The 13,355-nt window shown below is 44.2% G+C and overlaps 1 protein-coding gene across 5 annotated transcripts in view; it reads right to left on the bottom strand.

Annotated features, from left to right (window-relative positions):
* Nucleotides 1–13,355, bottom strand: part of B4GALNT4 (beta-1,4-N-acetyl-galactosaminyltransferase 4) — a 165,628-nt gene that overhangs the window by 58,143 nt on the left and 94,130 nt on the right. For all 5 annotated transcript variants that reach the window (XM_083756136.1, XM_083756138.1, XM_083756140.1 and 2 more), the window contains exon 2: nucleotides 13,083–13,198. In XM_083756136.1, the coding sequence (XP_083612262.1) occupies nucleotides 13,083–13,198 (116 nt within the window). The remainder of the gene's footprint in view (nucleotides 1–13,082; nucleotides 13,199–13,355) is intronic.

Below are 13,355 nucleotides of genomic sequence, written 5' to 3' on the forward strand. Positions count from 1 at the left end.
GGCATCTGCTTTCAAACAAGGTGGGACTGGAATTAGTATGTATTTTTTAATACTTGCAGGGTAATCTTACTCAGAGCAAGTGCCACTGTGCTCAGTAAGCTCTGACTCCCTAGAAAGTATGTCTAGAACTGCAGCCTTCATGTGTCAGGTTCTTTACAAATCTCATCTCATTGATAAAACTGGCTGGACAGAATTTTCTTTTTAAAATTACACAGTGTTCTTCTTTTTAAAAAATTAAAAAAACAAAACAAAATTATTGCTTTTTTTAGTCTAGCATGAGCACACTACTGCCCTCTGGTGGTTAGATTCTGCCCAATTCAAATGTTTGCAGTTCATTTTTCTGCAACTAGAGCACATCTCATATGATTTTGTCAACCATCTTTCCCCATATCTAGTGCTTTCCAGAAGTTTTTGACTACAATTCCCATCAGCCCCAACTACCATGGCCATGCTGTCTATGACTGATGGGAGCTATAGTACAAAATATTACCATGTTGGGGAAGGTCTGTTTAGAATTAACTGTAGTACAAAAATCTCAAAAGGACTATATGTAAAACCCTGGTTAACTTGGTATCTATCAAAATAAGATAAAAATAGACCCGGAAGTCTGCAGAATTTAGTTTTCTGAGACATTATTGAGACAAAACTCAAAATGACATAGGTCAGGTAATTTTCATGCTAATATCAATATTTCTATTTGTTAAAGCTGTACTCTATTCTCCTGCCAAGGAACTCACAGCCAGCATACAAGAGGTTGCCAGGCAAGGCATTCTGAATCAATGCATCATTAATGTTGCAAGGAGCAGTTCTAATCCTGACTGTGTCTCTCAATTGTGAGCCGTATCCTCAGGGTGTATGTTCTAGCAAGTTTCTAGCAATAGCCTATCCTTATTCCTTACACCACAGGTGAATACCAATGAGCCCTTCCTGCTAGGAGAAATGCTTTGTGGCTGAAATTAGCCATGGGCCTGCCCTTGATGTTGAAACCTTTTGAACTCTCAGCAAGAAGCCACTGATGGATAAGGTCGCAGGCTGGGTCCTTTGCACTGACACCTTGTCTTTGACCTCTGCTCCTCCTGAGCTTTTGGTGCCCATGATTTCAGTGGCCTGCTGGCTGAAGAAATACAGAGGCCTAGATAGAAGGTGTCTTTGACATTATATCAAGGCAGAAGTAGGTCCAGCTTAAAAGCATGTCATTCGATAAGCAGAAATGTTAAGAGAAGCAGAAATGGTTCTTTTGTTGAAGGCCCTGTCATTTTTGAGCAGTGTGCAGAAATAAACCCTCCAGGGGACAAAGCAGCCCCATTTTTGGATGAAAAGTTTCTATTGATTTTTATTTCAGAGACACTCTGTACATTAGATGACTTTAGAAATGCTCTGGAGTGGAAGGAGCACAATCGTAGATTCCCACACACGGCTACCTCCAAGCAAAATAAGCTTTATGAACTCCTACATCGGCTTTCAGCAGACACTGCCAGGATGCCATTTGTACCATTAACAGACTAATCCAGTTGTGTCAAGGAAGCCCTTATTGCCCCTGTTGTTCCAGTGGAAAGTGGGCTACAATGCTGCCATGGAGCAAATTAACAGAGAGAGAGAAAACCGTGCTGGAACCACTCATGCCTTCCCTTTAACCCACATACCAAGCTTACAGCTGCAGGTTATATCAGTTAATAAAAATAACTGACTTCTTGCCCTTGCTCACTGGGTGTGTGGGCTGTAGGACCATCAACTGTTTATGCTGCTTGCTGCAAGGGTGACTCTTAGAGCTATGAAGAAGGCCAACTGCAGCAAATCTTTGAAAGCAACAGCAGCTCTCTCCAGTCCACCTCATAGTCTGCGGTGGGGACAGGGACTTGAGCCATTGGCCTATGGAGCGCATTTCATTATAGACCACACAGGCAAAGAACAAAGTGTGAAGCCTGGGTGAATTGTCTGGCACTTCCCAGAGGCCAGAGAAGTTCCAGGAATTAAACTATCTGTGCGTCCCTTCTCTTTTCCTGCCTTATAGTATGCCTGTGAAACCCATTTGCTATTGGCACAAGAGAAAAGATCTAAAGTGTCTTTCTTTAGGACAACAGGGTGGGGGTGGGGGAGTAGTGCCATCATGGATTCAGCACTGGTGTAATTCAGTATCCTGTTTCCATGAAACAAAGCAGGGGGAAGGTAGCCTTGGTGCAAAGAAGACCACCAGGGGAGAGAGAGAGAGAGAGAGAGAGAGAGAGAGAGAGAGAGAGAGAGAGAGAGTTTAAACAGGATAAGCTGCTATTGTCTTTTAAAAATGAGATGCATTGCAGGGATGTGGTTCTGCTGATGTTTGCTTGGGTTTCTCTTCTGACCGGGAATCCTTGTGAGAATAAACACACACACACACACCCCTTCAAAGTCGTGGTGGTGTGTGTGTGACTCATCAGATCTGCAAATAGGTGCCCATAGTATTTGCATAATCACTGTACAGATGTCACATGCTATGAGCTAGCTGAACCCATAAGGTATGGAAATACTAGCTGGAGAGAGAGGCGAGAGAGAAAGAGGAGAGAAAGAGCCTTGCACTGTTCCAAAGACAATATACTGCAGCGTCCACATAACAGATGGACAAGCTGAGAAGGTAGTAGGGGGAACTTTGGATCTCTGGCAACAAATGAGTAACAACTGTGTATTTATCACTCAGTATCTGGAAAGTTGAGGCCAGAATGGACAAGCTCTACAAGAGAAGGCTGAGCTGGGCCAAGCAAACCTGTTAATGCCAACCTGATGTCCTCCAAATGGTTGTAACTATGGCTTCACCAGTCCAGCCAGTAGTATTGTGCTAGGTAAGACTGCTGGGAATTGTAGTTCAACACCTCTGGAGGGCGCCAGGTCAGGGAAGGCTGCACTATGTTCCAAGACAGAAAACCTCAGCATTCAAGAGCAAACGGCAGCCATTCCCCTTGCCTTTGCCCCTCCTTCTTAAACAAACAAAACTGGATTCCCACAAAACCTGAGAATTTACTTGGATCAGAGTAGCCTAGCTCTGAATAGCTTCCTCTATATATTCGGGAAGTGGGGAAAGTTCACTCTGCTTCAAGAAGCAAACCTTGAAATTTATTCCATGGGTCCAAAACAAATACAACGTCAGAGAGAGAGAGATGGAAACTTTTACCCTACCATTACAAAATTCTGTGATGCATTACTTTGCAGGGGCCTTTGTGAGAAACAAATTTATAATAGCTGTGGCACGGAGACAGTGCCTGGACTGGCCATAGCTCCTTCAATAGAGTGCTCTCTTTCTCCCACCCCCAACCTCCAAATTTCTCTTGGCAGCTGTAAGAGAAGAACCTTTTGGTCTTTTCTGCTGAAGAACACAGAGGCCCTTTAATCTGCCACCGCTTCAGGCACACTAAGGAAAAAAAGGGGGGGGGGAATGTGTGTGTATGTGTGCATGTGTGAGTGAGTGAGTGTGAAAAAAGTAAATTTATTCAGCTTCTTCTATCAAATCTGTGCTATCCTCCACATTTTGAGACCCAGCTGCAAACTGCGTACCAATCAGATTGTGAGAAATAGGGTTTTTGAACTGCTAGCCTGAGGTTGCTGCGTCTGGTCCCTTGGTGAAGGGTCAGGATTGGCCCTGTGGGATTGGTACCACAGAAGCTATGCATGTGTGCAGCCATCTCCCCCTTCCCCCCAATGCTAGTGGGAGGAGCTGTTAAAATATGCCATGTCTGGAAGAGGGAAACAAGACACCCCTCCTTTCAACAAGCACAAATGCGGCTCCCAGTGGCAAGTCCACCCTCCTCCCCACATCTTCAAACTCAGCAGCTTCTTGAGACAAACTCTGTGCATAGTTAACAGCTAAGATGCCAAAGCAGCGGAAGAAATTCTTCCTTTTTAAAACAATCACAGCGCTATTATGTTGTCTCCTTAATAATGCCTTCAGAGGGCATTGTGTTCCTTTCCTCTGGGGCTTTAATTAGCTCACTTCGACAAAGTTGGCTAATTATTTCTTTAACACTGTGCATCCTAATGGGCTCCCTTTTGTTTACAGCATTTATTATCAGCCACTGCCTTGGTTCTCCCCAGCCTCATTTCTCCATGTGGCTGCCTTGGAACAGCTTTTCTTACTCTCGTTGGGATTCAGATATATTCATTACCTCAAACTTCTGAACAAAAAACTAGCCCTCTGTAGCCAGGCATCAGGGCTGTGCAAATGACTGCGTGCAGTTCACTCTACCTGTGGGTGAAAGATAGGCACAGTAATTTCGGAGCAATCCCTCACCCACAGTATGAGTGCAGCTATATAAGTGGTGGTATAAATAATTTCTGCAATGGAGTGAAATACTGAGATCTGTATTGCAGACCAGTGCTATCTAACCTACATGATCTGGAGTCAGCAATAAAGCAGCTAAGTCTGTGAACATCACCAAAGTATTTGGGGTGGCAAAAACCCAAGCAGGCAGCGAAGGGTTTCACAAGGGCCTCTCCAGGTTTGGTGAACTGGAAACAAAATTGTGAATAAGGCTTGGTGTAAGCAGTGAGATGCACACTGGGGCAAAAGAATCCTAACCGATGGGGCCTGAAGTAGCCTGAAATAGCAGTGACTAACCACCAGAGAAGGGAGAGAGAGGGTCGTCTTTGTTGAACTCCCTCCACAGACAGACCCATCTGGCCCCCTCTTTAATGGCCTTCCACTACAATACAAATGCTTTTCTTTTCCTGGTAAGCATTCGATCTGTTGATTTGTCCTGACTTTTTAATCTGGATTAGGTTTATCAGCTGTTTTGTCTTTGTTATTTTGTTGTGTGGTTATTTTGCCTGTTGTTCTGACTATATTATGTTAAAAGCCAGGGCTAGCCTCAATTCTCAGCACCCTCAGTCAGGTAGGGGTGCCATCTTGAATAAAATATTGGGGGCGCCCAGGTAAGCCCTGCTCTGCATAACTGATCATAAGACACAGCGCACACACCCTTTGAATGGCAATGTCCATCAACATTAGGGGGTCCCTCAAATAGTTTACTGGGGGTGCAAAGGGACCTCAGCTCCTAGGAGTTGGCTCCTATGCCCTCAGGCAAGTGCCAAGACTAAGCTCCCCAGAGGGCCCACTGTGACTGATGCCTGCACCTGTTTATTTTGATGTATTTGAATAATAATAAATTTTTATTTATACCCCGCCTTCCCCGCCCAGGGCCGGGCTCAGGGCAGCTAACACCAGTATAAATTACAATAAAATGTAATAGGGGAAAAAAGTTAATTAAAATACAGCTTAAAATGCAGCCTCATTTTAGTAATAGCCCATAAATCAAGACCATAAAGGGAGGAAACATTAGATATTCACCTGAGCCAGCTATCCATGCTGGTCCTACATGGGCCCGCAAAAAAGCCAAGGGAAAATTTATATACCAAATCCCATATAAGGGGTCAGAGTGAGTCCAAGCCGAAGGCCAGGCGGAACAGCTCCATCTTGCAGGCCTTGTGGAAAGATGTCAAATTCCGCAGGGCCCTGGTCTCTTGTGACAGAGTGTTCCATCAAGTCGGGGCCAGTGCTGAAAAGGCCCTGGCCCTAGTTGAAACCAATCTAACCTCCTTAAGGCTCGGAACCTCCAAAGTGTTGCTATTTATGGACCTTAAGGTCCTCCTCGGGGCATACCAGGAGAGGCGGTTCCGTAGGTACGAGGGTCCTAGGCCACATAGGGCTTTAAAGGTCAAAACCAGCACCATGTGGATTATTGCATCCCCCACCAAACACTCAGACCACAACATTTGGTTATTAAGAAAGTGCAGTTATCCCCCTGCTTTCCCCAACATTATTTCTCCACAAAATATTAGTGGCCTCACAGTAAACAAATGTATCCTCCTTGCGTGGAACATTTAAAAATAACATGTTTTCTTCCTCTTGAAATCTTTTGCAAATGTGTAATACGATCCCCTTCTCATGGTTGATGTCAAAATGTCTTATTTGTGTGGGGGGGGGATCTTACAAGTGTATACATTTCTATCACTATTGTTTAAGTACTTTCTATTTGTAAAGACTGAAAATACAATAAATAGAATGATGATAATAAAAAGTGTATAAGAGAAAGGCAAGAAAGCCTACAATAGGGGTCAGCAGCCTTTTTCAGCCGTGGGCCGGTCCACCGTCCCTCAGACCAAGTGGTGGGCCGGACTATATTTTTTTGGGGGGGGGGGAACTGAACAAATTCCTATGCCCCACGAATAACCCAGAGATGCATTTTAAATAAAAGCACACACTCTACTCACGTAAAAACATGCTGATTCCCAGCCAGTCCATGGGCCAGATTGAGAAGGTGATTGGGCCGCATCCGGACCACAGGCCTTAGGTTGCCTACCCCTGGGCTACAACAACTGTAGCCAACACCAAAAGGTGGGATCCAGAAAACCAAAACACTACTAGTATCTCTAGATCAGCATTTAGCAACCACATTTCTCATTTGCTTTGTACGCTACAAAAGCACTGCTGCCAGTAAAAAAAAAATTTTTTTTTAAATGTGATAGTAGTTTTGAATATGTTCCAGTTCACAGTGCTGGATAAGAGACTCTTAACTCCTGAGCACAGAGGAATGTGAGAGACTGAAAGCATAAAGAATTGTTACTAAACAATGAAAAGAACAATTCATGGATTATTTCTCTTCCACTTATTAGCTACTTGCTATACTTTCAACAGGCCAGTTCCTAACCTTTTAGCAGAAAAACAAATGTCTGTCCTTCATTTTGCTTTTTGACATTTGGGTGAAGCAGCCATGCTTAGGGAACTGGAGTCCAGCAAGCTTCCCCTTGGCTTGCAGGTCTAGATCAATCTTTGGCCAAGGAAATGTCATGGACTAGCTGGATGCAGAGGAGTGGTGGGAGGCACCAGCTAGCGAACCCCAAGGTAAGAAGGCTCAGAGCCAGGAAATTGGTAGTGGGACGATGATGAGTGGTCAGAAGGAGAAGAGGGAGCAGACTGGGAGAAGGAGGTGTCAGAAGCTGAAGAGGCAACAGGGTTTAGTGAGCAGGAAGATCTATGGCAGAGAGCAGTCCAGAAACAGACACAGAAGCAGAGGCTGGAGAGGAGGGAGGCTCAGATGAGACATGGTGCTGAAGAAGCCAAGGAGTCTCCCCCTCCTGCTGTGACCAACTCACCTTCCCACTGTTCTCCCAGAACCCACAGAGGTATGAAGAGGGTGGAGCAAAGACAGACAACATGGAGCCTCTAAATGCTTGTGAATGACCATGCGGGGAGGAGACAGAGAGCTGTGGGAAGGCAGGGACCTTCATTCCTTGCAACTGCCTCATGGGGGCAAGATCTACTGGGAAGAGTTGCTGTGCTCACTAGGCCTAAACTGTTTTGTTTCTTTGAATAAAGAGCTCACTGATGCCTTGTGAGTTATTGCTGACCAGCGCCCATCACCTGCCCTGACAGGAAATGAGGAAAATACTATTGGACCCTTGCTGGTGGTTTTCGACAACACAAGTCCTTTCAACTTTTGCCTTGGGTGATTGGCCCTTTAGCTGCTGCTCATGTGTCAGGGAGAAGTTGGCAAAGCCCTTGCTCTCAAGAAAAGGGGCCAATTCTCAAATTTAGGCAGGGCAGGAAAGGGTGGGTATTGGCACCAGGAGCACAAACATCTTGTGTTTTGTAATGAACAAGGGCTGTAAGGAAGGGCAGACAAGCCAAATTACAACAGAAGGATGTCCTGTCGCACAATGTGTTACTTACACCCAGGAAAAAGGGACGAAAACAAATTAACTTTGAATTATCTCCTTGAATTTTGTTCAGCACAATGGCTTTAAAATGGGCCTCAAACGATCCATATGGCTGCTATTCTCTCTAACAATTACTCTCCCTTGTGTAGCAAAATGCAATCTAATTGGAAAATAAAAATGGTTTTTGTATACATCTAAACAAGTGTGAAGTATTAAGAGAACCACTCTCAGCCAACATGTTCAGAAATATCCTGAAATATGACTTCCTTAAATTTGCACAAATTCAGAATGCAGAGAGGGAGGGTGCTACATGTTGGAATGCTATCCACATAAAAGCTCTCTCTGGCACATAGAAAACGAGCTTTTGATGAAGAAGTGAGGCTATGCCAAACCATCCTTTTCCGACATACAGGTTTTCTTCATGGAGGAAGTGTTTTGTTTGTTTCATTTTGGTTGTCAGTTTGTTGTTCTTGATGCTGTTTTTACATGGAAAGCACTTGGACATGCAATCATTCCATCTGCAGCTTGAATTAATACAGTCCAAGGAGGGCTGTGCAGTGTGAAATTTCTGGATGTGTAGTTCAGCTCTCATGCTCTGCATGACTGCATTTGGTCTACAAGCATGATATGGGAAGCCACCACTGTAAAAATGTGATACAAGAATAAGGAGTTTTTGTTCCATCAGGCTTTTAATGAGATCAATGGCAGGGTTTTAGGGGGGGGGGTAGTTAAAGGGTTGGGACTATTGTTAGAGAGGAAAATTTGTATAAGTAAATGAATTTACCCTTTATGGTTATGAATTCTGAAAACACACTTACTGTGCTCTCTTCCTATCATCCATCCCCTCATTGATTTCTTTCTTTCTTATTTATTTTTATTAACATGGACACATAGAAAAGACAGTAAAAGTGATAAGTGTAGCAAAGAAAAATGCATATAGAAATAGAAAAAAATAAAACAGAGGAACAATGGGGAGGAAAACCCGGAAGGCATTGATTTCACCACTATCCCAGTTCTTTTTAAAAAAAAACAACACCCAGAATGAAAATAAAATTCAAATAAATATTACTTTTAAAAAAAATGAAAATAAAATTCCAGGTGTTATGAAAAGCCAATATATATAAGTTATACATACGTTGGAATACCTAAGCAGATTCATATTTTAAAGACTTGTTCTTCAAGACTTCTCCCAAAGTGGGGACTTCCGGGTTAGCGCAATCGGGTAATGGCGGATTCCCTCCGAGCTCCGGAGGGAATCGGCTCTACTGAAGACGGGTCTTGCCGCGGCGGCGACGCGGGGACCCTTAGAAACCACAGGCGCTGAAGCCTGCGGACTTGGTGACTCGGCGGGCACCTTAAGCGCCCCCCCGACCCATGAAGAGCCTTTTTAAAGGCTTTGGAGAGGGTACGGAGAGTGGCGTGGTACTGTGAGTAGACCGCTACTTCAGTGGAGTGAAGCCGCGAGCCATGGCCGAAGAGCGCTGACTTTTTTCCTTGAACATTTGGACTCAAAAAGAAATAACCCGTGAGTAGTACGGAATTTGGATTTGAAAATTTCTTTCTCCTTGAATTTGGTACGATCAGGGGAGTGTTAAAAAGGAAGTCCGCACCCCCCCTTTTTGCAGACACTTAAAGCAAGAACCGGATAACTAAGGTGGAGAGACTACCTTTCTCTGTGTGAGATAAAAGTGATTAATTCCACAACTGACATCAGAAGTTTTGAGCCGGAGGTTAAGAACTGAATTTCAGAAGTTGATGTGTAACCCCCCCCAGACCTGGGAGCGATCCGCGAGTGAGCCTGTTGAGGAGACAGAAGGAATTTGACAGCTGTCAAACGAGCTGTCAAACGAACTGTTTAAGCTAGAAAAATCTGTTACCTATTTTGCAGACCAGATGGGTTACATTTGATTCAAAGTTGTTGGAAACAATGAAGAAATAAGTCAGTGTTTCCCAACCTTGGGCCTCCAGCTGTTTTTGGACTACAACTCCCATCATCCCTAGCTAGCAAGACCAGTGGTCAGGGATGATGGGAATTGTTGTTCAAAAACAGCTGGAGGCCCAAGGTTGGGAAACACTGAAATAAGTAATAGTAATTGATTGCTGGAGAAGGATTACTAAGTAACAAGAATCCCTCTAGGGGGGATTCTGAGGCACTACAATGGCTGCAGATGGAAAATTACAGGCCGAGTTGGAAAAAATGTTTTTTCTTGTGGGAAAACTTCAAGACCAGAGCACAGCTTTGACTACAATGATTGTGACCTTGAATTCTAAAGTAAGCAATTCTGTTGCCTGTGTTAAGGACTTGATAAAAGAAAACTCTGCAGCTGAACTAGAAGACGTGACAAAAGAAAACTCTGCAGCTGAACCAGAAGAGATATTTTCAGAGTCAGAGGAGAGGGAAGGAGGAGCTGAGATATTTCAGGAGGAAAAGGCCAACCAAAAACCTACAAATGGGGAATACAAATAAAATAAGATATGGACAATGAGAATCTGGCTGAAAAGCAAGGATGAAGAAGAGAGAGATCCCCTTATGGGGGACTGAAAGAATTATGGACTACAAATTTGTGCAAGATGAAAGAGGGAGCCCTTGGGACATTCGGATTATTTGGACTTAAAAGAAGTAAGAAACAGGATCGGGACTCCGCTTTCGAATATGGAGGGCTGGTTGGAAGAAACACTGATCTTATTGGGATAGAGCTCCTTCGAGACTTGGTGGCCAACATAAAAGATTACCAACAAAACCGACGAAGAGGGACTGATAGAGATTTGAAGGCCTCGGACATGAGAAATCCAGGCTAAGAACTGATATTATGGACACCTCTTTGGGGGATCGAAACCTGGAAAGAGGGGGGGTGAGAATTTTCTTATAAGGTTATGATTTTTATGTCTAGTTATTATGTTTAGTAACTAATATGATAATTGAGAAATTGTTGGAAGGGAATTTAGGTCGACCTTTGGAAAGGATGTAATGATTATAATGGATCTGTGTAAGTTAAAATTGGATAATTAAGAAGAACTAAGTTTTTTTTAAAAATGATAATAATATTGTAAAGAAAGGAGATAAGAACTTGCTGAACTAACTATTGGAACTAGGATGCATGAAGGGGGGATGCGGGGAAGTCAGAGAATGGGGTTATGAAAGTAAGAATTTGAAATTGTACATGTTTGTCTGTGTCTTTGTGTGTTTGTTATGTCTATATAAAATGTGAAAACTCAATAAATTTTTTTATAAAAAAAAGACTTCTCCCAAAGTCTGGGGGGCACAAATAGGGTCAACAAAAATGGTTGTGCTTCTAGCACGAGAGAGCAGATTCTGCCTTTGCCTGAAGTGCAGGCTGCAACAGTAAAATGTGTTTGCATCCGCATGAAAAGGTATATTCTCTTTAAGTCTCACTCTTCCCCAGTCTCTAAGGACATATAATCAACATATTGTTAAATGTTATGATTTATTGCCTCTGCACAGGACTCAGTTGTGTCATGTACGTGGGTGTGTGACATACCACACTCTCCTCAGCTTACGCTAATTGTTCTGCATTATTTTGAGTCCAGTGTTGTCGATATTTCCTTCTCTGTTCTGAAGGTGCAAATTCACTGCTACCATAATGAGGGAAGCGCCAGGGGCAGGTGGTGACACAGTCCGTTTCCCTTCCACATACACAAACCTCTTGTCATACACAACCTGCCAGGGGAAACTGGCCCAATGCTGGGAACAGCCAATGTCTGAATCATAAAGCAATATATTGCCCTAAAGGGACAATGAATGCATACTAACCAGCATTATAGGGGAGCTAACAGAGAAGCTGTGCACCTTCAGCAGGCAGAAGCACTGCCAATACCCCCCTTTTATCCTACGAAGAAATGCCAACTCCAATGAGTCACTGCTCAAAGGGCAATCACGCTCAAGCAAAAAGAGACGCATAACAATGCTCTATGTGTGGCAATCTAGGCCCTTTACATTCACAGTGATATTTACCAAAGGACACATTCTGTGGCCACAATGCTGAGCATCACCGAGTCCCTACGCAGCAGGGACTGCTTTTTTTTTAAAAGCTAGTGTCACTATTTATCTTGTCCCTACCTTATGTTAACTGTCAGTGACAGCAGACCCCTGCCCCATTGATCCATCTTCAATAGGTGTTTGTTCCTGCCCCTTTTCAAGATTCCCATGCCTGGAGAAAATATGGGTTGCAGCAATGGAGGAAATTCCATGGGAGAAAGGCAAGGGAACAATATGGGAAACGGTGAAACTGGGAAGTGATATAGCACGCTGGAAAGAACGATTAACGTAAATGTGGTTTTCTGGAGAGATTTTTAAATTTTGTCTGAGTGTATTGAATTATAAGCAACAGATTGAAAAATATACCTAAACCACCTCCTGCCTTTGGATTAGAGTAAGTCTAAATCAGGCTTCCTCAAACCTAGCCCTCCAGATGTTTTGAGACTACAATTCCCACCATCCCTGACCACCGGTCCTGCTAGCTAGGGATCATGGGAGTTGTAGGCCAAAAACATCTGGAGGGCCGAGTTTGAGGAAGCCTGGTCTAAATAATAGAGCGAACAGCCTGTCACAGGCCTTCAAAGAACAGATCAGTACCTCACATTCAAAGGTATATCTGCATCTAGTCTATAATGCCCAGGTAAGAAATTGACAAGTGCCTGCAAATGTGTGTGGCAGCTCGCCAATGGTAAGTGCATATTTCAACCTTGTAACAACCTATGCCCTTTTCCAGAGCCTAGAGGTTTTGGCAGGGTGAACGGGCTGTTCCTGCCTGTTGCATGGGCTTTGGAGAGGCTTAGGAAGTAGATAAATAACTCAAAGACATCCTACCATCTTCAAGGACAATATGAGGTCAGGAGAGCCCCTTCAGGCTCCTGAGAAAAACAAGGGGTCTCTCACTGACCTTGCCCTAGGCATGCCTGTGAGGTTCTTACAACTTAAAGCTTGGGGGGAAAGTGAGAACTCATCTATGAAGTTGCTCCCAACACCATGAAAGAGAAGCCCCCACCACCGCCAAGCTCAGAAGAGGAGAGGAGAGGACAGGTGGGGTCTCATCCACACAGTGACACAGAACTTCAGAGAAACTCTGCATGACATCAGATACAACACCTTGCCCCTTCCTCTACTGCAGTGGTGGTGGACCTCCAGCTCAAAGGCCTAATTAGGTGCACCAGGCTTCTTTGCAAACCACCCTCACCTGTTGGGTGTGTGACATCATACGGTCTAAGTACCTGGGATTAGGAACCGCTGCCTTTCCTCCACTGCCCTTCTCCTAGTATGCAGAGTAAATCACAGTGATGCGGCAGAGATATCTCCATCTCCCAAACAAAAACTGTTAGGAAACTTATTTTCTAATTAGCATACAAAACACAGAAAGCAAGAAGCCAGGCGCAAGTGAGATTACCATCTGGTCGTCCTCCCGGCTCTCGCTGGAGTCCTCAGCCTTCCTATGAGGAGAGGATGCATGGGCCCCCGCCGCATGCCTGCCAGGGTCTGTCACCTCGCCCAGTCGCTCACCATCTGCAAAAGAAAAAGCAGATGCACCGTAGGGCATGAGAGGACAGCAGAGAAGCCATGGCCCCTACCAACCCATACCCCACAGCCATCAAAAGGCAGCAGCTCTATACTTCAGGTTCAGAAGTTAGAAGAGCATGTGTGCCTCATGTCTCAAGAGAGG

This window comes from Podarcis gaigeae (assembly GCF_964106915.1).
Source record: "Podarcis gaigeae genome assembly, chromosome: 1".
Classification (NCBI taxonomy): domain Eukaryota; kingdom Metazoa; phylum Chordata; class Lepidosauria; order Squamata; family Lacertidae; genus Podarcis; species Podarcis gaigeae.